General features: G+C 49.4%; 1 protein-coding gene across 15 annotated transcripts in view; it reads right to left on the minus strand.

Moving 5' to 3' along the window:
* Positions 1-27,492, minus strand: part of MYCBP2 (MYC binding protein 2) — a 1,771,217-nt gene that overhangs the window by 912,672 nt on the left and 831,053 nt on the right. For all 15 annotated transcript variants that reach the window (XM_085622060.1, XM_085622057.1, XM_085622054.1 and 12 more), the window contains one exon: positions 6,792-6,879. In XM_085622060.1, the coding sequence (XP_085478186.1) occupies positions 6,792-6,879 (88 nt within the window). The remainder of the gene's footprint in view (positions 1-6,791; positions 6,880-27,492) is intronic.

Genomic DNA, 27,492 nt, shown 5'->3' on the forward strand with positions numbered 1-27,492 from the left:
ATGTGGACTGACCGGCACGTTGACCTCCAGTACCGCCTCGGCGGAATCCACGTCCGCGTGCAGGTTGGTTCTGCTGCCGGTGGCTGGGCGGACGTGAGGAGGCGCTCCTTCCTTGGCCACGAAAGGGACGAAAGGCGGAAGTTTACGGCCGCGGGGCCGAAAGACCCAAGGACTTGGCCGTGGCCCGGGAGTCCTTGAACCGAGCCAGCGCACTGTCCGCCTTCTCACCAAAAAGGCGAGTGCCATCAAAGGGCATGTCCATGAGGGAACTCTGGACACCCCCCGAAAATGACGTGGACCTCAGCCAGGCGTGACGCCGAAGCGCCACCGTGGTGGAAATCGCCCGACCCAGCGAGTCCGTGGTGTCAAGTCCACACCGTATGGCGTGCCGTGCTGCATCTCCACCGTCAGCAAGTGCTTGAGTGAGTCGTACCCGGGCCTCCACCGGGCACAAGGGCAGCACGTCCTCCACCGTATCCCACAGAGAGTGGGAATAACGGTCCAAAAGGCAAGCGGTATTTGAAGACTGCAGCCCCAAACTCAGGGATGAGAACAGTTTCTTACCAAACTGTTCCAACCTCTTGAATTCCCGATCCGGAGGAGCGGACAGGAAGGAGGATTGGGAGGTTGAGGCCTGGATAACCAGACTCTCGGGGGTGGGGTGTTGGGAGAGGAAACTGGGGTCGCCCGGAGCAGGGCGGTGGCGCCGGGCAACGTTCCGGTCCACAGGAGGAACTGTGGAGGGCTTGAATCAAGTGCCCTGCAGAACGTCTATGAGGGCCTCATTAAACTGCAGCAGAGGCTCAGTGGAGCTTGCGGTCGGTTAAAGGACCTCTGTGAGGACGTTAGTCCTCACAGCCACAGCAGGCAACTCCAGCCCTAGGGCTTCGGCCACCTTGCGCAGCACCACTGAAACTGCTGCACCCTCCTTCGAGGCCACAGTCGGAGGAGAGATGAAACCAGCGTCCGGGGAGGTATCCAGACCGCTGGCATCCCCCAGTTCGTCTGCCCAGTCCTGTGAAAGTTGACCCTGGAGGGCCATAGGGTCCTCAGACCCCTCCCAGTCGCCCCCGTCATCCGATTCCTGATAAACAGGAGGAACGATCGGAGCCGGACGGTAGATGAAACGGTCACCCATCGGCGTCGGGTGCGGCGCCGGACGGCGCCGTGTCGGCGTCGGGTCGGGACAGGGGCTAAACCGGGGAACGGCATCATCCGGAGATGGCGCCGGAGGTGGAACCGGTGTCGGTGCCGGCGGAGGAGGTGTCGTGAGGTCGACCGGCGCCGACTGAGATCCAGGCCTGGATCCCTCGGGGACCTGCGGCATCGGAGCCGGCGACGGTGCCGGAGCCGCCGGCACGCGAGGTTGCCCAGTCGAACCTGCGGGGCCCGAAGGCGCGCCTACAGGCGTCGACGGCGGAGCCAGGCCCCTCATGGCCGAGAGGAAGGCACTGACATCCGCCGGAGTCGCGTCAGTCCCAGGGACCGGCGGGTATGGGGACGGACGCGGCTCCTGCGGCTCCGACGGAGCCGTGGGGGTGGGACCACCCTGACCCTCAGCCGAGTCGCGCGACCGGCGAGGGGAGTGCTAAGAGCGATGTCGTCTCTTGGACTTCTTGGAGTGCTTCGACTTACCCGAAGACCCCCAACGAGCGATGACGATGGCTGTGGCTCCGCGATCGGTCCTTGGACCTCCTCCTGGACCAGGACCGAGAGCGGCGCGGAGCCGAGTGCCGAAGCTCAAGAAGCTTACGGGACCGCTCCCACCTAGCTTTCGACGTCAAGGCCTGGCAATCGAGGCACGACTCCGCGTCATGGTCGGCCCTCAGGCAATAAAGGCACCGGTGATGGTGATCCGTCACCGACATCAGGCGATGACAGGCCTTGAAACCAGGCATCCTACCAGCACCAGAGTCGAGTCGATAGACCAAAAGAAGTCAAAAAAGTTACTAAAAAAATGACTAGGGGTAAGCTCTTCACGGATCGGCGCTTACTGGCGTGGAAAAAAGAAGAAGTGACGTTAGCGCGCGAGGGCGGCGTCTAAGTACTCCGACGACGTCATTCCGGCGCACGACACCAACGACTGACGCGGAGCCGCAGACGACGCCTACCGACACGCAAGGGGTATTGCTACAAAAATCTTTCCGGATCCAGCCTGACGCCTGGGGATATTCTAAGGTGAGGAATCTAAGGTGAGGAATCTAACTAACGTGTTTCTTTCAGATAGTGTGGTTTAATGACTCCTCTCCCTTATAACAGAGGCGACATTGCCTGTTGGAGTCATCCAAGTCTCTGAGACCATACCAAAAGAATTTCAAAGGGATTAGTCTAAATTGCAGGCCCATTAGCTAACGTTTCATACTCAGGCCAAGAGGCAAGAATAGATAGGATGGAAGGGTTCCTGGCTTGTACAGCAAGGAGGCCACCCCTTCATGTGCCAACTTCTTCACTGTTTGCACGTCATGTTCGGATGATATTAGCTTTGCTTGTTTGATCAGTAATTTGGCAGTCAAGTGCGCTAGCAGGCCACTTGACCAGATGTCACTTGCACAGGAACTCCATGTGCCAATACACTGGTAGCAGCCTTGGCTCTGTGGAAAGAGCCCTTAACTCATAGCATACCCTTAAGAAGAGCATGTTCCAGTAAGAGATGGACCTTTTTGTAGGAAGCTGGCTCTTCATTTAGTATACCAAAAAGAGGTATACTGTGCAAAGAGTCCAGGTATCCTTTATAAGTGGACATGGGCTTGCTCTACCAATCCCATGGTGCTCTCTCAGGGTGTAGTGTGATTGCGCAGCCTTAGGCTTTTCACAGAGGAGTCTTAAACATCTGCAATACACACACAGTCAATAAATGGTACACACGACTCCATAAAGAGATCCACATCAATTTATAAAAACAACACATTTTTATATGTATTTACGCACCAGAGTCAAAATGATCAGGTAAGTACGTTTCGAGATAGAAGAACAAGTTACTTACCTTCGGTAACAATATATCTGTAACAGACAAATTAGTTATGGATTCCTCACCTTAGAATTACCCCCAGGCGTCAGACTGGATCCGGAGAATTTTTTCCTCAGCAGTCCTCTGCGTGTCGATAGGTGGTGTTGGACTACTCCGCATTCATCGTTGGCTTCATGGTCGCTAGAATGACATCGCGGTATCTACTTAGACGCCACCCTCGAGTGCAGATGTCAGTTCTTCACACGACATTCCACGCCAGATGCGCAGAGCCATGCAAGACACTGAAAACTGGCGCACAAAAACTAGAGCCCTGAAAGGGAGTCCCTTACTCTAGAAGTCAGTTCGCAGAACGGGGAGGATGGGTGGGGCAGTGAGGAACCCATAACCTATCTAGGTCTCTTACAGATATATTGTTAACGAAGGTAAGTAACTTGTTCATCTGAAAGAGACAATTAGTTATGGATTCCTCACCTTAGAATAAATACCACAGCAATACCAATCCCGGTGGTAGGTCTGCGAACCAAGTTCACACAAAAAGTCCTGGAGAACCGAACAGCCGAAGAAGCTGTCGCTCCTGACCTGGCTGTCCAGGCAGTAGTGTTTGGTAAACGTGTGAAGTGAAGACCGTGTAGCTGCCTGGCAGATGTCATGAAGGGGGACTCCACGTCCCAAAGCAGTAGAAGCTGCCGTTGCCCTGGTGGAATGGGCCCGCAACTCTACTGGAGGCTCCTTTTTCGCCAAGGAAGAGCAGATTTTTATACTAAGAACGACCCATCGAGACATGGTCTGTTTTTGTACAGCCCGACCTTTCTTGGCACCCACGTAGCCAACAAAGAATTTATCATGCACCCGGAATTGTCTTGTGCGATCCAGATAGAAGGAAAGCGCACATTCTGTATTAAGACGATGGAGCTGCTCTTCCTCTTTAGAAGGCTGCGGTGGCGGAAAGAAGGTGGTCAAAGTGATGGTCTGTCCTATGTGGAAAGAGGTAACCGCTTTGGGAAAAGAAAGAAGGCCTAGTGCAAAGGACAACCTTGTCCGGATAAACAGACAAGAAAGGAGGTTTAGAAGAAAGGGCTTGAAGCTCACTCACCCTGCAACTAGAGGTGATGGCAACCAAGAAGGCAGTTTTAAAAGTTAAAAGCCTGAGAGGACAATTATGTAGCGGCTCAAAGGGAGCACACAAGTTCAAGTCCCACTGAGGCATTACGAAAGGAATAGGAGGGAAGAGATGAGTAATGCCCTTAAGGAATCTAATTACAATAGGGGACTTGAAAAGAGAAGGTTTATCAGGAAGCCTAAGAAAGGCTGAAATGGCTGAGAGGTAGCCCTTAAGAGAGCCCAGAGCAGAGCCCTGTTGGGACAAAGAAAGGAGGAAAAAGAGAACCTCAGAAAGAGGGGCGGAAAGGGAATCCACAGCCTTTGCTGTGCACCATGCCACAAATTTGTTCCATCTGCAGGCATATACCGTTTGAGTGGAGGGACGCCTGGCTGCCAATATAACATTACAGACTTCGGAAGGAAGGTCGAAAGCCGCAAACTGCCTCTGCGCAATCTCCAAAAAAGGAGGTGGAGGCTAGGCAGGTCCAGGTGGATGATCGTCCCCTGCTGCTGCGACAGAAGATCCTCCTGAAGAGGCAGTCTGATCGGAGGATCTATGGCCATGTATAACAGCTCGGGATACCAGACTCTTCGTGCCCAATCCAGGGCCACAAGAATGACTCGGACCCGGTCGCGCTTGATCTTCTTCAGCACTCTGGGCAGAAGTGGTATAGGCGGGAAAGCATATAGAAGACCGCAACTCCACTCGCGACGAAAAGCGCCACCTAGCGAGTGCCGCCTTGGAAATTCCAATGCGCAGAACTGCTGACCCTGCACGTTCTCTACGGTGGCGAATAGATCTAACCAAGGCTCTCCCCACTGCTAAAAGAGACCTTGCACCACCTCCAAGTGAAGACGCATTCATGTTCCATCATGAACCTGCGGCTGAGTTTGTCTGCTCTGGCGTTCAGAGAACCTGCCAGGTGTTGAACCACCAGGGATATGCCCTTATGTTCTAGCCATGTCCATAGGCGGAGAGCCTCTTGACATAGGGTCCACAACCCCATCCCGCCCTATTTGTTGCAGTTCCACATGGCAGTGGTGTTGTCCGTGAACACCTACACTACTCTTCCATGGACAGAGGGAAGGAATGCCTTTAGTGCAAGACAAATCACCCGAAGCTCCAGAAGGTTGATGTGAAGCCCGGACTCCGCCGGAGACCAGAGGCCTCTGATCTCCACCTCTCCCATATGGCCACCCCACCCCAGAAGTGATGCATCTGTCACCACTGTAAACTCTGGTTGGGGAAGGGAGGGGGATCTACCATTGACCCGATCCTGGTTTGTGAGCCACCACTGCAATTGATGAGCAGTGCCCTTCGAAATCTGGACACAATCGGATAGATTCCCCTGATGCTGTGCCCACTGGAACTGCAAGTCCCACTGCAGAGCCTGCATATGCCACCTGGCATGATCCACCAGCAGGATGTAGGAGGCCATGAGGCCCAGCCGCCTCAGGCTCATTCTTACCGAAACCTGGGATAGAGGCTGAAAGATTGGAATCATATCAAAGGATTAAAGAAGCAAGCAAGACGATATCCATTTTAACCTTTTCAATCTATGCAGAAATATAGGGGTTGAAAGGCACTGTGGTAAAAGCTTAACTGCTGAAGATCAAACAAATCCTTCACTTGAAGTGAAGCATCATTTTCTAATACTGATTAGGACCTAGAAAATCAATTAACCAAGAAAACAATAATCTAAGTGTGTTTTTACCATAAGTATTTCAGTAAGACTGTTCAAGAAATCATTTTTCGATACATATTTAACATGTAGCATTTGAACTAATGTATGTAATTTGTTTTCTACAAGGTCGGTGCCGCTGTGATAAACAACCCAAAGTATGCTTATGGTTACACCGAGCAGTCACACACTGCCTCCAACCAAAAGGTTTTTGGGAAACCTTCATTCAGATATGTAGATGCTCAAGGTTAAACATTCTAGTCCACTGCTCAACTTCAGCCAAACACAGGACATCCTAATGAACGATAAAATGTATAGTGGAGGACAAATGTAAATATTACTGAAGTAAACTCCAACAGAAAAGCACTTAGAACCACCTCGGTGAAAACTAACAATGAGGCGATGTGAAGTTTTAGTAATGGCCTTAGTCAAAAGAAAGTAATTCAGAATCCACCAATACATTTTTTTTCCGTCACTCTCAAAAGCCTTTCACTTGACCCGTGTTCCTTTTCTCCCCTCTTCATAGAAATACTATCACGAGATAGGGGAAAAAAAGATAAAGTACATTAAGTCACAAGGACGGAATATCCCAGAATGTAGGTCATAGTTAAAACTTACAATGGAATGAACAAAGAAAATAAAGAAAAATCTTTTAGGAATGCTGCAAAGGTTTTTTAACTCCATTCAGTATGAGATGGATGCCTAGTGTAACGAGTTATTCTGGCTCCTTTTACACCATCAGTGTTATCACTTACTGTGAGGTGAACAACTCAAACTTATCTCAGGGGACAACTGGCACCAAAGTTGATACAAGGAAACAAAGTTCAGGGTGAAGAACAGATTGCATTGGCAAACACTTAAAGTCATACCCAAGTAGTTTGTGAAATACAAGTCTCAAACCATTATCTCCAAAGAGCTCAATATTGTGATTTATGAGCATCTTTTTCTTAGGAAACTGAGGATTTATTGTTCATGAATGTTACTATTTCTTTATAAAAACACAAGTAAAATGATTCACATTAAGGTTACAAGTGTCCTACCAATGGGAAGTGCAAGATCCTTCTTCATTAAAGCGGCAGCACAAACACCCCCAAGATTGGCCAGTTCTTTCTCCAGCTGAATAATGCCCTGCAGAAAAAAATACATAAAACAACAATGTGGATTCAAAGAAAATGCTAAGAACCAAATCATTCTGAAAATAAAAATAACCCTGTGGTGCATAGAATAAGAGCTTAAGAGCTGGGAACTACTTGACAATAAGTTTAATACTATAGGATATGGATCTATTCATGCAGAAAAAACAAACATAATAGAAAGCCATGCTGTAATCAGCTGGCTGCATCAGAACTGGCTTCCAAAAAGACACCTGCAAACATAAAGGTTTGAACTTGCCAGCTATACTGAAAAACACACAGACTACTACAAAGTGTAAGCTCAACAATCGGAAAGCCATCAAGGAGACAATAATTTTCTCCTTGAATTAAAGTGTCTTCATCATGGCTTTTGTAATCACATCCAGTACTGCCACTCTAATCTATCTGGAGGCCTGCTTCTGTGGAACAATGGCAGATATTTTAAGCCTCTCTACAGGAAACTAACCTGTATAAAGTCAAGAGAATTGTCTGCCGCCAGCACCTCACAAGCAAAGATCATCTAATAGACAAAGGGCAGGAGATCCCAAGGCCTACAAGCAGTGGTGGGTTGACATATCCTTCTCACACATGTAGAAAATAATTAAAAATTAAAAATGTATGTGTGTTTAATTAACATGAATGAGTCACAAACAATGTAAATACACTGTATTTAACATAATAAAGCTTTTAAAGTTGACATAACTAGGCCTCGAATCCACTCATTTATCTTAGACTGCACAATTAAGTATTATATTACTTACCCTGTAACCACCTGTTCATTGCATGTAGTGCTGTGGATTCACATGCTCTGTATACTCCTGCTATCTAGCACTGGGCTCAGACGATTGCAACTTGTTTTTCTTAGAAAAAGTCCTTGGAGTCAAGATGTCTTGGAGATTCCTCATGAGGTCGTGGAAGCGCATAGGGGCTGTATCCATTGGTAGATTGTTTTTCACCCAACGGGTGAGAGTGGGCAAGAAGTAATGAGTTTAAAGGAATAGTAACCATGCATGAAGGAAGAAAATCATGTAAAGTGCAAAATATCTGTAACAAACACTGGCTTCCGGGGAAAAAAGTGGGCGCATGTGAATCTACAGCATTATAGATGTTTACAGGGTAATTAACATAATCCATTCGTAACATGTGCGGCTGTAGATACACATGCTCAGCATCCACTGTAAAGCAGTACTCCCTTAAGCAGTGGCTAGCCAGTGGATGGTGCACCCCAAAAAAAAAAAGTAATAGCGGCCTGTGTGGTCTGGGGCAGGAAGGTTGGGTTCATTTAGCTTTTGTGTAACAGGTTTGGGAGCATTGAACAATCCACTTGGCAATGCCTGCCTTGGAAATGAAATTGTTTGACCTTTGCAAAGCTGTGCAAAGGCTACAAATAGCTCTTTTGTTTTGTAGAAAAATGTGGTCCTGTCTACATAGCACATAAGAGCACGCTTGACATCCAGCTTGTGGAGTGCTCTTTCAGGTACTGAGTCTGGCAGTGGGAAACAGAGCTTGGTAGTCTGATTACGGTGGAATAGGAGACCATCTTTGTTCAGAATTTGGGGTTGGTTCCAAGAACCACACTATCACTGGGGACCTGAAAAAAGGGATCCTGTACTGTGAGGGCCTGTACTTAGCTGATATATCTGAGAGACGTGATGGATACCAGGAATACAACCTTCCAAGAAAGAAACTGCAAAGGGCATGAATGCAGTGCCTCGAAAGGAGGCCCATAAAGACTGTTAAGGACAATAATGTGATTCCAGACTGGTGCTGGAAGTACTGTTGGTGGAATGCTTTGTTTAAGGTCATCCATAAAAGCTTGATTACTGAGAATTTGAAGAGGGCCCAGTGTTCCCTGTTCTACATGTATGCAGCAGTAGCGACTAGGTGTAGCCGTTGATGTGTAGGTTAACCCGGAGGTTTGTAATTGTAGGAGGTAACAAAAAATGTCTTGCAATATACGCATAAGAGGGTTTATGTGCTTGGGTGTACAATAGCAAACAAAACACTTCCACTTAGCAGAGAAGCAGGTGAGTAGAGGGCTCATGGCCTTCTGGGAGTATGTACACCCACCCTAAAGGTAGACCAAGCTTACCAAATTCCAGGACCTCAGGAGCCAAATTATCAGTTTGAGACATCTGAGGTCTGACTGCCATGGTTCTGAGTGAGAAGGTCCAGCATTTTGGGGAGCTTCTTGTAAGGGGCAATGGGCATTTCTAGAAGGGTTGAGAAGAAAATGAGTCACTTATCTGTAGATTTCATGCTTGAATCATTCTCTGTTGTCGAAGTGGAACTCCCACGGTACTATCTTAAAGCAATGTGTATTATTATAAGAGATAGAATGGCAATGAACACACAGTTTTTATAGCCTATCCATGCCCTTTTTAAAAATGGAACAAACTGCAAACGTTCGCCAATCAGGCAATAGCACCGGCTAGAACACTTCCAGGAGAAGCTGAATCTTTCAGAGCACATGTGTAATATTCTAACATTATATATCAAGGGAAGCTCTCAGGGAAGGAGGGTGGGTCGCATGTGAATCTATGAAAGATAATACTGGAGAATTGTAATTACAGGTAACTAATTATCTTCTCCAGTACTGGACCTTTCATAGATTCACATGCCTCAATCTGAATAGTAAGCAGTAAACCAAGAACAATATTATGATGCATAGCTGACAGTGGGAAACAAAGGTATGAAAGACTCACCTTATTGAAACAGATGTCGCAACACTGCCTGTCCTACAGCCCCATCAGTCTCATCCAGGCAATAATGCTTCGCAAAGGTGTACCTGCTAGACCACAGTGGTGGAGCCAGCTCTGGCGGAGTAGGCTTTGACCTTGCCTTGCAATGGCTTTCCTACTTGCGTGTGACAAAACTGGATGGTGGATGCAATCCATCTGGCAATGGTAGAATGGGTGAAGTTGAATCTGGCCAGGTGGGTTTGCTCCATTGGTGATGTGAGAGGGTGGACCTTAGATTCAGCACACCAGAGGCAGAAGCGTTGCCATTTGAGTTTAAAAGTTCTGTTTGTGGGCTCCTTTGTCGAGGACAGGACACCAATCTCCTGACATTTTCTTCAGTAGAGTAGAAGCCCAATCCTTTCTGTAGTTTTGGAACAACTTATATTGTTCCCTTCTTAAGCATGATGGATATCAGACTAAGGAGTTGTTTTAAGGGAGGGGGTCCTGTTGGTGGGGTTTTTGTTTGTTTTTGGACGAAATCGAAGGTGTGTCCTCAGGAGAGCACATTGAGAAACCACTTGTCGGATGTTATCCTGGACCACGATGAAGATGGTGTGAAATCTGGCCTCCAATATGGGTTGGTGAAAGAGTAGCCAGTAGTAGGCACTAAGTTGTGGTCACTGTTTCCTATTAGAATCCCTGCTGCAGACAGATAGCTGTCCTCTGGTTGATTGTTTATATGCAGCAGCTTGTGGTTGTCTATATTGTTGTTGTTGTGAATACTGGGGGCGGTACTGTGCCTGGCCAGACTGATATTGTTGTCTGTAGGGTTGGTAACCATCTCTAAAGGAGTAAGCTCCACTGCCTCTGGCTCCCCGTAAGGGTTTCTTGCTCAATTGTAGAGTCCCCAGGGACAGCCTTGATGGACTGAAGCACATCATCCATTTGGCTGCGTAGCAAGCTCTAGTGGTGGGTCGTCTAGCTTCTCTAATGACGTTCATACAGTCAGGGGGAAGATTAAGATAACCAAATTCTAGGATTTCAGGAGCCAGATCGCAAGGTTGAGCTGCGCTGGGTCCAGGTGCCTGATCTCTCCATGGTTCTGGGTTAGGAGGCGTGGAGAGATGTGTAACTTTTGGTGTGGTACTACAGAGAGTTCCAGAAGTGTGGTGTACCACGGTTGTCTGGCCCAAGTTGGAGCTACTAGGATGAGAGTGAGGGAGTGTTGCTGTAGTTTGCGCACCACTAATGGAATGAGTGGGAGAGGCGGAAAAGCATACTCTAATCTGCCTGACCAGTTCATCCATATCGCATTGCCTTTGGATAATGGGTGTGTGTGAGAAAGTGCCATCTTTCTTGCATGGTATCCTCCACTTTTTGCTGAATTGCTGAATGTACTTTGATTGAGTGTGCCCTGGACTCCTGCCAATCAGGTGCCCAGGGCCTATGTTCCTTCCCTAAAACACAAAACCCAAATTGGCAAACCCTGACCACATGTCAGCCCCTGGTAAATGGTACCCTAGGTACCCAGGGCCTTGTGACCAGGGAAGGCCTCTAAGGACTGCAGCACCCACTGTGCCACCCTTAGAGGCCCTGTACCCTTACACCCACACACTGCCCTTGCAGGCTGAGTGTCTGAGTACAAGACAAAACAAAGAGTGAACATGGCACACATCCCTGTGTGCCGTGCCCACCACCTACACTGCCATGGCATACATCACCCACCCCTCTAGCTGGGTGCCCTATGCCAATGGTGTGGGCACAGGAGCAGGAGCCCTGTGCCCCTACAGTACCCAGGTCCATTCCTGGGCACTAAGTGCAGTGCTGCCATTTAAGAGTATATGGTGCTGGGAGCTTGTCAAACACAAACTCCACAGCACCATAATGGCAACAATGAAGACTGAGAAGTTTGGTATCAAACTTCTCAGCACATTAAATCCCACACTGGCATCAGTGTGGGTTTAATGTACCAAGCACCCCAGACCCCTGAAACCTAACCTTCAATCCACGCCTGTTCTGAGGCTGCCTAGGCTGCTACACAGCAGACATGTTGCTGGACCCCTGGGTGGGAGAGCCCCTGCTCTCCTGGGTCTGCAACAATGCACATCCTGGGCGAGGTGCTAAATCTCCTCCCCCAGGATGGGCAGGGGGAAGCTTCAAAGGCATGCCGCCTCTGTGAGCTCCCCAGGCCACTGCAACCCCCCACTCTGGCGGGAAGCTTGGCCAGAAACCCCAAATAAGGACAGGAGATGTGCCAGCCTGCCAAACCCACCCCTCAGGTGGGGGAGGCGAGGTGAAGCACATCTCCGGGCTCTCGCCATCTTGAAGATGGGAAGCCCTGCCCAATCAGGACTAGGCTACTGCCCCCCTCCCACAGGAGAGAGGCAGGATAGGGGGTGTACCCACCCTAGGACAGGGACCCATTGGTCCCTGCCCTTCACCTACTTGTAACGCCCCTAAAGTATTTAGGGGCACCCTAAACCTTCCTTCCCCAGATTCCGAAATCCGAAGAAGAGCTAGAAGAAAGAAGACCTGCCCTGCAGCTGCTAAGAAGAGGAAGACACCAACTGCTTTGGCCCCAGCCCTACCGTCCTGTCGACCCTTGAACCTGCTCCAACCCGGCATCTCTTGTGGCCAGCAACCTCACAAACCCCGGAGGACCTGGCTACCTTTTGACTCTAAGCCCCCCTGGGACTCCCATGAGTAGAGGCTCTACTCAAAATCTACTTCTAATCCCTGGCAGCAGCCCGGAACCGCGAACCCAGCACACTCTGCACCCGCCAAGCCTGGCCTGTGCCGGAGTGAACAAAGAGCACGAGGACGACCCCACGGCGACTGTGACCCTGAGTCCGGCACCCAAGGACCCCCCTCGACACTCCTGAAGAAGCCTGCAGCCTCAAAACCAGGTGCCCCCCCTACCGCGATCAACAGAGGATAAGATTTCCCGACAACAATAGGCACCCCTGCACCCGGCGCCCCGCGGCCCCCTGTGCCCAATCCTGGGGTACCTACCTATCCTCCAACTACCCAACTTACCTCTCGAAGTGGTGGTGTCACCTGAAGAATCTTCGTCCCCGAGCTTGCAGTCTTTTTCCAAACCGGAGATTTCCCATGGAAATCAATTGAGCGCCCAAAGGCTCAAAAGCACCCTGCACCCAGCCTACCGAATGGCCCTGGCAGTGCAACCTCTACACCTATCTACTTCCCCACTTGCCCTGAGTAAGTGACCAGGAGCCCCGTTCCCACAGCCGCATGGCCTGCTAGTCAGCAGCCAGCAACCAAGGCCCCCCTACCTCTCGTAGGATAACATTGGGCCGAACTCTCTCTGCACCCGGCCGCCCTTGTACCACTGAGGGTGAACTAACTGTACCTACCTGACCCTGGGAGGCCCCTGAGTCTATGCCCAGAGCCTTAACTCTGCCAGTCGAGTACTTACCTTTAAAACGATAACTCAATTTTCTCCATAGGGTAACATTGACTGGCCCCAAGTGTGGACTTTTCAAAACTTAAAATATTCACCAAAAATCAGCCGAGTAAGGAAAACTAAAATACTCACCTGACTCTGAAAAATATTTACAACTGTACTTACCTGCTCTTAGGTGAGCTCCCAGTGCTGGATCTTGGTGCCCAGCACTGACTCTGAAAAAGTACTTACAACTGTACTTACCAGTAACCCAATTTTCTTCCATAGGAAATCATGGACTGTTTTTCTGTGAAATTTCTTCTAAGTGTCAATGTCTGTAATCTTTAAATATTCTTTAAAAATCGTATCATTTCTGAAAACGTAATTACTTACCTGTTTTGGATAAAGGTCCCAGTACTGAGTCTAAGCACCCAGGACTGGATTACAAAAGTAACAAGAACATACTGTACCTGCAACTTGAATTTTCTGCCATAGAGAGTCATTGACTGTTTTCTATGAAATATTTTCTAAGTGTCAACTTTTAAAATAGCAAAATATTGTCTAAAAATCATCACAGTAATTAAGTCGACTTTAATCACTTGATTCCAAGTACTGACCCAGGACTGAATCTAGGATCCAGTCATGGAATTCCAAAAGTAATCCTAAAAGTAATCTGTGGCAAACAACATGAAATTTCTATTGAACTCAATGCATTATTGTGTTAAAATAGTGTTGCCTATTGCAACCACTTGTAACTTTCTACAAAAGTCAATTGCGTATTGCAAAAGTATTTACATAAAGCATCTCATTCTGAGAAAGTATATTTTAATACCTACTATTGGTTCTAAAATAAAACAAGCATATATTTTTTTATATACAACCATTGGCCTAGAGTTTAATTATTGAGTGTGTGAGACCATTTGCTGGCAGAGTGAGTACAACAAATGATTTACACTGTCCTCTGATACTGCCTTACTGCTCGACCAAGCTACCACTTTAGAGAGTAAGGTTATATCTAACTTTAGCCTCTGCCAAACCTCTGGGGACTGTGGACTCTGTACACCCTGTACATATTTGGGTATATTCAGAGCAATTTTCTCAGTGTGGATACCTGGTGGCGAAGTTTGGGCATTTTGCGTTTTCGTGGGTGGCGAAGAGGTCTATCTGTGGATGCCCCCACATTTGAAAGTAGGGCTGAAGAAATTGTGGGTGGAGTTCCCATTCATGGATCTGTTGTGTTTGTCTGCTCAGCAGATCGGCCATAGTGTTTTGAACTCCTAGGACATGTTGGGCTAGGAGAAAGATGTTTTGGGTTATGGCCCATCTCCATATGCTCTGTGCTAGCTGAGAGAGCTGCGGGGAGTGTGTGCCGCCTTGTTTCTGTATATACTACATGGCTGTCATGTTGTCTGTGCGGACTAGGACGGTCTTGCCTGAGACATGTGTTTGAAAAGCCTTTAGGGCTAAGAATATGGCTAGTAACTCCACATGGTTGATGTGGAGTAGCTTTTGTTGAGGTGTCCACCTGCCCTGCATGGTGTGATGTAGTAGGTGAGCTCCCCAGCCGGAGAGCGATGCGTCCGCTGTTAGTATTATCTGAGGAATCGGGTCCAGGAACGGTCGCCCTTTGGAAAGGTTTTTGGTGGTCCACCACTGCAGAGAGCGATGGGCATGAACGTCTACCAACACCTGATCTGTCAATTGACCCTGGGCCTGGTTCCATTGTCGTGCTAAGCACTCTTGGAGAGGACGCATCTGGAGTCTTGCGTGAGGTACTATGAGTATGCAAGAGGCCATCATTCCTATAAGTTGCATGAACACTCGAGCTGGAAGAGAGTGTTCCGGTTGAAACTTGGCACGTAGCGCCTGAATGCTTGCTATCCTGGCAGGACTGGGATAGGCTAGCGCTTTTGAGGTGTCTATGGTGGCACAGAGGTATTGTTTTACGTGGGACGGTTACAGATGGGACTTTGCATGGTTTACTGTGAAGCCCAGTTCGTGAAGTAGGTGGCATGAGTGTGTTGTACACACTGGTTGTATGAGCTGGCTTTTATGAGCCAGTCTTCTAGGTATGGGAAGACGTGGATGTGTTGTATTTGTAGGTGTGCTGCCACTACTGCTAGGAACTTGGTAAACACCCGTGGTGCTGTTGTGACTCCGAATGGGAGCACTTTGAATTGATAGTGTTGACCGTCCACTACAAATCTGAGAAGTTTCCTGTGAGCCTTGTGAACAGGAATGTGGAAACAGGCGTCCTTGAGGTCTAGGGTGGCAAGGAAGTCGTTTTGGGAGAGCAGGGTAAGTACCTGCTGGAGAGTGACCATGTGGAAATGGTCTGAGTGTATATAGTGATTCAGGGGTCTGAGGTCCAGGATGGGCCTTATGGTATCGTTCCTTTTTGGTATGAGAAAATATAGGGAGTAAACTCCCATATTTTGTTGGTGGGCAGGAACTAGTTCTATCGCACTCTTTTGTAGGAGGGAGATTACCTCCTGCTTTAGAAGTGACAAATGTTCCTGTGACATTGGGCGTTGTTTGGGTGGAATGTTTGGGGGGGGTAGATGTTAGTTCGAGGCAGTAGCCTGACCAAATTATTTGTGTTACCCATTTGTCTGAGGTGATAGTAGTCCAGACAGGAAGGAAATTGTGGAGTCTGCCCCCGACTGGAGTGGGATGGTCTGGGGGGAGTGGAGGAAAGTCATTGGGCAGGGGTGGAGGTAGAGCGGGAGGTGTTAGTTTTGCCTCTGCCTTTATTGTTGTTACCCCTGTAGCCGCCTCTCTGGTAACCCCTAGTGAAGGTGAATTTGGTAGGGGGTTTATAGGAAGTGGAGGCGCTGTCTGAGGAGTAGCCTCTGGAGGTGCTTCGAAAGGAAGAGCGGCGAAAGAAGTGCCTGGGAGTGTGCGACTGTAGGGCTCCCATAGACTATGCCGTATCAGTGTCCTTTTTCATTTTTTCCAGGGCAACGTCAACGTTTGGGCCAAACAGATGCTCTTGGTTAAAGAAGTGGTTGAGAATAGAAGCCTGCACCTCGGGTTTGAAACTCGAAATTCGTAGCCAGGCATGCCTACGGAGGAGGACGTTGGTGTTAATTGCCCTGGAGGCGGTGTCAGCTACATCAAGGGCGCAGCGAATGGAGGTGTTGGTGATGGTTTTACCCTCCTGGATTAGTTCGTTGGCTCTATTCTTGTATTTGTCAGGGAGGTGTTGCATTATGGCTTCTAGTTCATCATAATGTGCCCTGTCATATCTTGCGAAAAGCGCTTGGGTGTTTGCAATATGCCATATGTTGGCAGCCTGGGATGCAGTTTGCTTGCCAGAGGCGTCGAGGAGTTTGGACTCCTTATCAGGTGGTGGTGCGTCGCCTGATGCCTGGGAGTTTGCGCGCTTCCTTGCGGTGGAGACTACTAGAGAGTCTAGTGGCGCGGGCCCTCTGATGTAGGTGGGGTCTGTAGAGACGGCCTTATACTTCTTCTCGATTCGAGGGTTGATGACCCTGGCCCTGACCAGGTCTTTAAAGACCTCTGGCGTGTGCTTGATAACTCCTTTAAGCATGGGCAGAATGGATGTGGCCCTGTGTGTAGTGTCAAAGGTATCGAGGAGGCTGTCCTCTTCCACAGGGTCTGTATGGAGATCAACTCCGTGGTAGTGTGTGGCCCTATGGAGCAGTTGGTTAACCTCAATGGTGTCTTCAGGGGGGGGGGGGGGGGGGGGGGTAAATGTCGTCCTGCAGGACGTTAGGGACGTCTGGGATGTTGTAGTCGTCCCATGGGTCTGGGGAGCCTGCAGGAGTGGGGTCCACTGTGGGTTGGTCATGGGGTCCGTCCCCTGTGTCGTCAGACATCGTCATCATCCTCATCCGGAGAGGGTGTGGGGGAATGATGCGGTGGGGGAGGCGGAGGAGAGGGAGGAGGTGGAGGAGGAGGAGGTGGAGGAGGAGGAGGAGGGGGTGAAGGTAGTCTCAAAGGGGAGGTACCAAAGCCTCTACTCTTCGGAGGTGGAGCTGGGGCGGGCTTGTCCAGCGGTCTCTTTTGATGCTGACCATCAAGTGTCCAGTTTTAGGGTCTTTGACAAGTGTTTTTTGTAGTGGATCGGGCCAAAATAGTTCGTCTGTGAGGGGCCGATCCGTTGGCGCCGAAGGTGGCGGAGCCGTAGGTTTTTTAGTCTTGGAGTCGGCATTGGTTCGGTGTTTTGAACTGTGTGGCTTAGGAATGTTCGGTTGCTTCCTCTGTTCCAAGATGACTTTCGGCTTCAAGGTATGGGTGTCGAGGGCTTTTGATTTTTTGCTCGGTTCCGGGGATGGTGTCGGTACCGAGGAGCTAGTGCTTGTCTTCGACGCAGAGTGCTTCGGTGTGGAGCTCGGCGCGGAGGCGGCCATTTTCTTTTTCGGTGTCAGTGCGGGGGAGTGTTTCTCGGCACAGATGGCAGGCTGGCTCGAGTCCGAGCTGCCAGAAGGCTTGATGGGCCTCTTTATCGGGCCCGAAAGCGAGGTATGTGTAGCAGTGTCTTTGGTCGTGCCTAGGCCCGAGGGCGAAGGCGTGACCGAAGCCTTTTTTGATGCCTTCGAGGGTGGGGATCGATGTTAGTACTCACGCCCCTCTGTGCCGAGGGATGTCCTCGACATCTGAGTCGTCGGCTTCGGAGGCGCTGACGAGGCCCTCTTCGGTGTGCTGGTCTTCGGGAACATCAACGCCTTCTCCGAAGATGTCATCGGGGATTGCTGTCGACGAGTGTGCCATGGTTCTCCTCGCCCTTCGGTCCTGAATGGTCTTTTTCGACCGGAAGGACTTGCAAGCCGGACAGTCTCGTGCCTCGTGTTCTGGGGAGAGGCAGAGGTTGCACACCTCATGGAGATCGGTGTGGGGAAACTTTGACCCACATCGAGGACACTTCTTAAATGGAGTCCTTTCCATCATCCAGGACCGGAGCTCAGGTAGGCCAGAAGGCCTTCGTCGACGACCGGAATCGAAGACTTCAAACGGTGAGAGTCGCGTCAAGTGTGGAGATCACAATCGAAACAATACTGCGGTAGGAGAAGGATTGCGCACCGATCAGAAGAACTGAAGACAGTTCGGAACCGGAGAACGAAGATCACATCTGAGCCCAATGGCGGAAAAAAACAATCTGAGGATGGAGCCGAAGCCCATGCGCAATACGATCCAAAGGAGGAGTCACATACCTTGTGACTTCCAAAGACTTTCCAAGAAGAAAAACAACTGCAAACATCCAGGCCCAACACCAGATGGCTATCTATGCACAGTGTGTAATCTGCCGCTCATATGCCTCGAACATCCTTTTTCTCCAGCAATACCCCTGCACGTTGGGAGGCGGTGCCGCTCGGCTCCATCCCGACATCATCCACAGAAGTGACGTCAATGGAGCCATATAAGCGCCTCCCGGCGTGCGGACGTCCGTTTTCTACAGGAAACTTTCACGCGCCACAAGGCGGAGCCATGACAAAAACTGCGATAGCATTGGAACAGTGTGTGCTAAAAAAAGAGTAAAATAATTTATAATGAGAAACAACATTTAAAAAACCACCCAGTACCAGGAAGGACTGGAGGGAGCCCACAGAGCCCATGCTGCAAGCAAGGTCCGAACAAAGCGCCAAGCTGTGCCCCACTTGGAGGGGGTTACGGCTGCGGCACAAAAGACACGACAAAGCAGACACAGCTTGTCACTACGGGAGGGTGATTAAAAGAACAACAATATTGAAGTAACATGTTGCCAGACAAGTGACTAGAAGTGAACGACCACCAGAAAGTTCACTACACACACCCTCCAGTGATCGAACAACTGTAGCACCAAAAAGAAGCCAACCCAACCGACTGCCATACAAAGAAGGAAGCACAGGCATGGGCGGTGGGAGGAAATTAAAAACAGAAGAACTCCACGCATGAGGAACATCGGTGGAGCAACATGAGAAGACAGTGGAAAGCAGAGACATTAACCACCGAAAAAACGTGGACGGAGCGGATAGCCAAAGGGCTCGAAAGCCGAACAGCACCTCTAGCTCTAAAGGAAGGCGCGAGAACATGCCACCAACTAAACACTAGGACGGAGGGGAGGCTGAAGGGCCCCACGCAGAACAAAACACCCTACCCCAGGGTGAGGTGCGAAAACACACTTTCGGAAGACCAAGGTCACCAGAAAGAGGGAGGCTAGGTGAAAAGACACCATATGAAATGGTCTTCGCAGAGTGTGGAGGATGGGCGGGCGTTAAGGAATCTGCAGCTAGACTGTGTCTCTACCAGATATATCGTTACCGAAGGTAAGTAACTCTTCCATCTGACAGAGACATCTAGCCGCAGATTCCTTAACTTAGAATAGATACCAAAGCCATACCCCATAGGAGGAGGGTCTGCGAAACAACCACCAAGTTCCAGGAGAACATATTCGCCAACTGCTGACAAAAAACAGTGGAAACCGCAATGCCAGGACAACGCGCATCAGACCCATGACCCACCTTAAGGAGTATGAACAAGGGATGGTAAAGACACCAAATCCGACGAGGGACGGTGTGAGACCTCTCTTGCCCTAACGAAAGGAAAACAGAACTAGAAAGTTCCATGCCAACGTAAGATACAATGCAGCGAGACCTTCAAAGAAGGATCCAAGCATCGGTCCCCATCATCCAAGAGGAACGAAGTTCCAAGGGTCAAAACAACATGACAACGGTAGAGCATACCGCCTGAACCCACACCACAGTGGAAGCTACAAGAAACAGGGGACAGTTGGAAGACACTGCACCCCAGAACAGGAGCCGCAGCATGAGGCCCGTGGGTGTAAGAATACAAAACATTAATGGGTACTGCCTAGGACATGTGACAACAGTGGCAGGGCCGAGCCCAGAGCCTAGTGCCAACAGAGACAGAGGAGCCACCATTGAGCAAAGCCAAACGTAGTAAAGGCACCCCTGTGAGTGGATAACCTGCAAGGCTATGAACACATGGAGGACACTATCCCGAAGGAAAGAGTAATCAAGATTGTCTGACACTAAGGCAAAAAGACTTAGCATGCAAGCACTCTAGTGGCGTGTAGAATTCACGATATACCCACAAAGAGACAGGAAAGTCCTCACACGTACGCGGAGTGACTAATCTTAAATAGGGGAGCCATGCAAGCGGTACCACGGCACCGGTGTGCTGCATAACAGTTAAGAATGCAGAAAACATAACAGGTCCCCGAGGGGAAAGAATCCTGGTCTCCCGTGAGACAGCGGAAGCACAAGTTACTACTTGTATAACGATATATCTGTAAGAGACATTAGTTAGTGATAGATTCCTTACCTTAAAATAGCCCCAGGCGTCAGACTGGATCCGGAAAGTCTTTTGTAGCAGTACCCCTGCGCATCAGTAAGTGGGGCATGCGGCTCCACGTCCGTCACTGGCGTCATAATCGGCGAGATGACGTCACGGAGACTACTTAGGCGCCAGCCATGCGCGCTGACGTCAGTTCTGTACACGACTTTCTGCGCCAGGAACGCAGAGCCATGCAAGAAACTGACCACTGGTGCCATGAAACTAGGGCCCTAAAAGGGGGATGACCTTAACCCTAGAATCAGTTCACAGAACGGGGAGGATGGGTGGGGCGGTAAGGAATCTATCACTAACTAATGACTCTTACAGATACATCGTTACACAAGTAGTAACTTATGCATATGAAAGAGACACGTTTGTGATAGATTCCTTACCTTAGAATAGATACCCCAGCAATACCAACCCCGGTGGTGGGTCTGCGAATAAATTACACCAGAAAGTCACGGAGAACAGAACGACCAAAGAAGCCATCTCTCCAGACCTGAGTCAAGGCAGTAATGCTTAGTAAACGTGTGCAGCGAGGCCCACGTAGCTGCCTGACAAATGTCCTGCAAGGGGACGCCACGTCCCAAGGCAGTAGTGGCTGCAGTTGCCCTGGTAGAATGGGCACGCAGCCCCACAGGAAGCTCCTTCTTAGCCAAGGAGTAACATGCTTTGATGCACAGAACGACCCACCGAGAGATGGTCCGTTTGTGCATAGCTCAACCTTTTTTGGCGCCCACGTAGCCAAAAAAGAGCTGGTCATCCACCCGGAACTGCTGTGTACGCTTTAGATAGAAAGAGAGCGCACGTTTTGGGTCCAGACGGTGGAGCCTCTCCTCTTCCCTCGAAGGAGGCGGAAAGAAGGTTGGCAAAGTGATGGTCTGCCCGATGTGAAAGGGCGTGAAAACCTTTGGCAAGAAAGAAGAACGGGTCCTTAAAACCACCTTGTCCGGATGAACAGAAAGGAAAGGTTTGGAAGAAAGAGCCTGGAGCTCACTCACTCTTCTAGCAGAGGTAATAGCTACTAGGAAAGACGTCTTGAGAGTGAGAAGACGCAAAGAACAGGTATGAATGGGCTCGAAGGGAACGCACATCAGATATGTCAAAACAAGGTTTAAGTCCCATTGAGGCATAAAGAACGGCATGGGAGGAAACGTGTGCGTATTGACTTTCAGGAAACGGTTAACACAGGGGACTTAAAAAGAGAAGGCTGATCTGGAAGCCGTAAACAGGCGGAGTCTCCCAGTCTCCGAGGGACTCCCAGAGCCCCTGTCCCCCTCGTCCATATCCAAGGACCGACGGGGGGACGTCAGAGAGCTAACACGCTTCTTCGACTTCTTTTTATGTTGTCGCTTACCGGAATCCGAGGGCGAAGACTTGGAGACCGAGGAGCGACAACTGCAGCTCCGCGAGCGGTCCCGGGAACGGTCCCTGGACCTGGAGGGGCGTTGGGACGAGTGCCGGACCTCCAGCAGCTTCCAGCGCCGCTCCCTCAAGGCCTTCGGGGTCATGGCTCGACAGTACCGTCAAAACATGGTCGGTCTCCAGGCAGTAGAGGCAAATATCATGGGGTCCGCCACCGACATGCTGCGACAGCAGGCCCCACAAGACTTAAAGCCAGGCATCCCTACGTGCACCAGGAGAAAAAAAGAGGAGACAAAAGTCTCAAAAGAGTAGTCAAAAAGTGACTAAGGTACGTGCTCTATCCAGATCTGCGCTTGCTGGCACGGAAAAAGACAGAACTGACGTCAGCGCGCATCGGTGGCGCCTAAGTAGTCTCCGTGATGTCATCTTGACGCTTACGGCACCAGTGAGGTACGCGGAGCCGCACGAAGCCACCTACTGACGTGGAGGGGTACTGCTACAAAAGACTTTCCGGATCCAGTCTGACGCCTGGGGATATTCTAAGGTAAGGAATCTATCACTAATGTGTTTCTTTCAGATACATAGACCACAAGACTGCCCATAAAGGATAGAAAGAAGGCACAAACAGAAGCCTGGCACTAAAAGCCTACATCGCCAAAGACCGACAACGTCTACCAAAATGGAGAACGTCGAGAAGAATCCACACACAGTAAAGCTACCTAAAGAAGCACCTGTGCCAGAATGTAAGTAAGAACTCACACCCAGAAAAATATCAGGGGTGGAGCACAGATCCAGTGGAAGAAAGGCATAGACCAGAGCCACTCCTTGAGAACTAGGAATATTCATAGGACAGGAAGGGACAAACCGGACCCCATGTCCCGCAAGAAGCAAGGAACCGGACACCGTGCCAGGCAAAACCTGCCCCCCCCCCCCCCCCCCAGGGGCGCATGTCCATCGATAGACATGCAAGACGTGCACAGCGAGGTTGTAGAAACATGCCAGGGTGACAAAACCCCCTACGGAGGCGGGGATATATTACGGACCAACCATAGACAACCAATGGTAACCCTTGGAGAGAAACCGAGCCTATGCCGAAGATAAGACCTGGAACCATCACAGCAACAGCCCCACTCTCCAACACCAGAGGCATCTACGATCCCCTAAGTATCCACCCCTAAAATGGAGAACAGTACCTAACCGCAATTCCAATACCCTACCGTGCCGCAGGATAAATACTCTAACTGCTAATGATATATACTCCCTACTCCTTTCTTACGATCCCTCCAAACCCAGCCAATCCACTGCTGACCCGTTCAATCTGATTAAACCCTCCCAAATTGAAACCATACATCACACGACACAGAGGCCCTACTCACAACAACAGAGGGATAACCCTGGAGAATCTGCTGCAAGTTCCATTAACACTGGATCCTCCTTCCACCACAAAGCTGCGTATCAAATGCATTCTACTAAACTGCAGATCAGCCTCAAAACACGCAGCTGACATAGCGGACCTAATACTCACTCATGATCCCGACCTCCTATTCCTAACTGAAAGATGGCTAAGAGTCTTCCACGCCGATCCTAGACATTCTGGTTCCCCCCGATCATGACATCACCAGACTAGATAGACCCGATAGACCAGGAGGCGGCATTGCCTGCATTCACCAGAACACTCTTTCAGTGAACAGCTCACCCTCACCGGATCTATCCTCATGTGAATACATCTGCTTAGAGGTCACAAGTAATAACAAACCAATCTGCTCATTGCACATATTCTACCACCCGCCAGGCGATAACATCACCTTCATCGAGCAATTTATGGATATCGTGACCACTCACACTGGTCAACATAATATCCAAATATACCTTGGCGATTTCAATCTGCATTGGAACGACCCTAACGACCAGTCAGTAAATAGCCTCAAAACATTCCTTTCCGCCCTTGACCTCACCCAAATCTGCAATAGCCCCACACATGTCAAGGGCTCAACCCTTGACTTGGTTATTGCCAAACCAGAAGCTATACAGCTTAGCACAATCCTCCCATGTGACTGGTCCGAACACCAAGCCATCACCTTCTTCATCAAGGAATCAGTCAAATTACGCTCAGTACAACCTGCGAGACCTAAAATATGGAAGAGGATTCTGAAAAAGCCCCACATAGACCTTTCCACATCCGCCAGCGTCAACATCCTGCTCCCCCCGGAAGGCCTAACGGATGTTCAAGTTTTGACACAACACTACCTTAACTCCATGTCCTCGATCTTCAATACAACCGCACCTCTACAACTGAAAAGGATGTCCACAAAAGACTCCAAACCCTGGTATGACGGCAGACTCAATGAGGACAGACGAACCCTGAGATTAGCCGAAAGGCGCTAGAGGTCTTTGCCCTCCACGGCTCATCTCAATCTGCTCCGCTCCACCAGAAACTCGTACTATAGAAAGATCAGACACTCAAAAGCAAACTTTTTCAAAAATCAGCTAGATCAAGCCAAGAACCGACCCAAAAGACTATTTGAACTAGTCAAATCTCAATCCAGCGGCTTAGCTCGCCCTCCTCAAGTTCGTCAAGGCTCGCCACACAGCTCTGAAGAATTTTCCTCCTTCACCAAAAAAACTGAACTCCTGAAAACGGATCTCCTTAAGGCCTCATTGGCTCAATCCCATATTCTAGCAACCCCACTCATTGGCTTATCTAAGCTCGCCCTAAAAAATAACACATCCTGGGCCACCTTCACAACCTATAGCGAAGAAGCTATTCTAAATACACTCACGTCCTTGAACCCCTCCAACCACTTCTCAGACCCTCTTCCTGCAAACTACCTCAAAGATCTCATACCGGCGCTACTGCCACTTTGGACAAAGATTATCAATGCCTCCTTAGTCCAAGGAACCATTCCTGAAATTCTCAAAGCGGGACAAGTCTCCCCCATCCTAAAAAAAACGACAGCTGAACCCACGGACCTAAATAACTACTGACCAATTTCCAACATCCCAACTCTGGCTAAACTCCTAGAAAAACTTCTTCTCAGCTAGTTAGATAACCAAATCACTAACTTCCACCTGCTCAATAAATTCCAATCTGGCTTCCGGGCAGGACATAGTACTGAGTCGGCTATGACCCACATAGTAGATGACGCACTAAGAATCCTAGACCAGAACGAAACCTGCCTACTTATCCTGCTTGACGTATCCTCGGCCTTCGACACCGTCAAACATGAAAATCTTCTAGCTCTCCTGCAATACAGAATGGGCTTATCGGGGTCAGTACTAAATTGGTTTACCTCTTTCCTCCTGAATAGATCCCAAAGGTTCAAGGTCAACCAATCTCTGTCCACGACCGTCCCAGTCACATTAGGAGTTCCGCAGGGATCCTACCTCTCACCTACACTGTTTAATCTATTCATGGAGCCACTCAGAGATTCTCAGCTCATCAAATATCCACTTTCACATGTACGCAGACGACACGCAACTATACTTAAAGATAAATTCTCCAGATGACATCAAATCTCTCAATCTAACTTTACAAAATACTCAGTCATGGCTGACTGAAAACCACCTCAAACTAAACGCCCTGAAAACTGAATTCTTACTAATCAGCCCACCTAATCAACCATCCAACATACACGAATGGCTTAAACAACTTACAGCATTCAACTGCCAACCTCTTATAATTGACTCAGCAAAGTCTCTGGGAGTAACTCTGGACGGTAACTTAAACATGCAAAAACACATCAGTGCCGCAGCAAAAGGAGCAAACTTTCAGATGAGCACTCTGAGAAAATTAAAATCCTTCATCCCAGCAAACGACTTCAAGATGGCAGTCCAAGCACTAGTAATTCCCAGACTAGAATATGGTAGTGCAACTCTCTGTGGACTACCTAGATCTACAAGGCTGCGGAACTCAGAGCCGTTTGCACTGAGGAGTACGGGCGATTTCCCCTCCTTCAAAAAAGCCCTGAAAACTCACCTTTTCCCAAGAGCGACGTAATTTTTCTTATACAGTGGATCGTTTCTTTTCATGCAGGCTTCTTTTTCCATCAGTCTAAGCGCCAGGATGCCCTTTGGGTGACAGTCATTGCGCTATACAAGTATATCTATACATACATCTATACATACATACATACAACTGCCCCCCTAAGAGCATCACTCAACTCAGCGGCCAGGCTCATCACAAGCTCTAAAAGAAATAGCCACATCTCCCCTGACTTCAAAGCACTCAATTAGCTACCGTTCGAAGCAAAAATTCTATAAAAAAAAAAAATCGCCTGCATGACGCATAAGGCCATCCATCACAACAAACCGAGTTATCTGGCCCAGAAACTGGAGCTTTCGTGTGGAAACAGATCATCCAGGAGCGCCAGTAACCTTCTTCTGAAGCCTCAAAGGTTTGCCAAGAAGAAAACATATAACCGCGCTCTCTCTGGTATTGCTCCAAGAATCTGGAATGCACTACCCGCAGAAATCAGACTCAACCCCTCAACTGTCTATTTAAAAAAAGAAGTCAAATCTCTTCTCATGTTGAAATGTACTTAAATATTGATGCAGACTCTTAGAACATCCAGCTGGAACATAAGACTTTATTCTGAAATACTATGTTACCTTTGTATATTGTCTCCTTTGTTAACTACTTCTCTTGCAAAGCGCTCTGATACCCGCAAGGGTCATGTTCGCTATATAAAACCTTCAAATAAATAAATAAATATGGATCTCACCAGAGGAGACATCCTACAACAGTAGGAGGAGTCAGCTGGCGTCAAAAGTTCCTGGACAAGGAAGAGTAGCAATATGATTGCCAACAAATACTCCACATAGGGCAAGGTACAAGGAAGATACATATACAGGAGGCGCCTGACCGCCGAATCAGCATGGGCGCCAGAAAGAGTGACCCCATCAAATGGTACATCTCTAAGCCGCTTCTGAACATGCTCTTGGAAAATGCCAGCACACAACCTTGAGTGGCGGCATATGGCAACCGACCTGGCCATAGTACGATCCACAGAGTCCGCGGTGTCCATGGCAGACCGAATTGAAAAGAGCGCCATATCGTGGCCATCACGGATTAGGCAGGCCACATTGGCACGAGAGTTCTCCGGCAAGGAGGGGAGGAGCCGTTCAACAGCGTCCCAAAGGACAAATTGAGCCTGAGCAAATACACACAACCTGTTGAGGGACCGGAGTCCCAAGCCAGCGGATGCAAACACATCGCGGCCATATGACTCCAACCACCGAGACTCCCGAGTGGGAGGATGCAACGGAACTGGAGTCACAGCGAGAGCTGCCTGAAGCACAAGTCCTCCAGCTCCAGGATGGAGGGTCAAACAGGCGGGGGCCGGACGATGACGATGTGCCACAGCACGATCCACGGGGTCCCCCGAGGAGGGCCCACATTCCGAGAAGGAAGTCAAATAATGACACTGCAAAAGGTTCCATGTTCCCCGCGCCCTGGTGGAGAATATCCAGCAAAGGCTCCGAAGGACTAGAGACATCCTTAAAATGTTTGCAGCCCGCAACCAGCCCTGATGAACATCCCACTAGCCCGCGAGGCGGTGAGAGCAAGTCATCATTGATGGACGCAAGCAAAACCGGCCAATTAATAGAGGATCAGCAGCAGGATGAGCAGGCCAATGCTCCACTGGCGCCTGCGCTGGAGAGCAGTGAAAGGACTCAGGGGGTGGTGAACCCACCGGGACCACATCCCCCACCAATAAAGCTGGAGACAGTACCGGCATCGATCGGCGTCGAGCTGGCGTCGGAGACCTCGGAAAAGGCCCTTACTGGCAGAGTGGAGCAAGCGTCGGCGACCTCCGAAGAGGCCTCGACTTCGAGTCGAACTGGGGCCGGCGACCTAAGA

Source organism: Triturus cristatus, chromosome 8 (assembly GCF_964204655.1).
Source record: "Triturus cristatus chromosome 8, aTriCri1.1, whole genome shotgun sequence".
Lineage (NCBI taxonomy): Eukaryota > Metazoa > Chordata > Amphibia > Caudata > Salamandridae > Triturus > Triturus cristatus.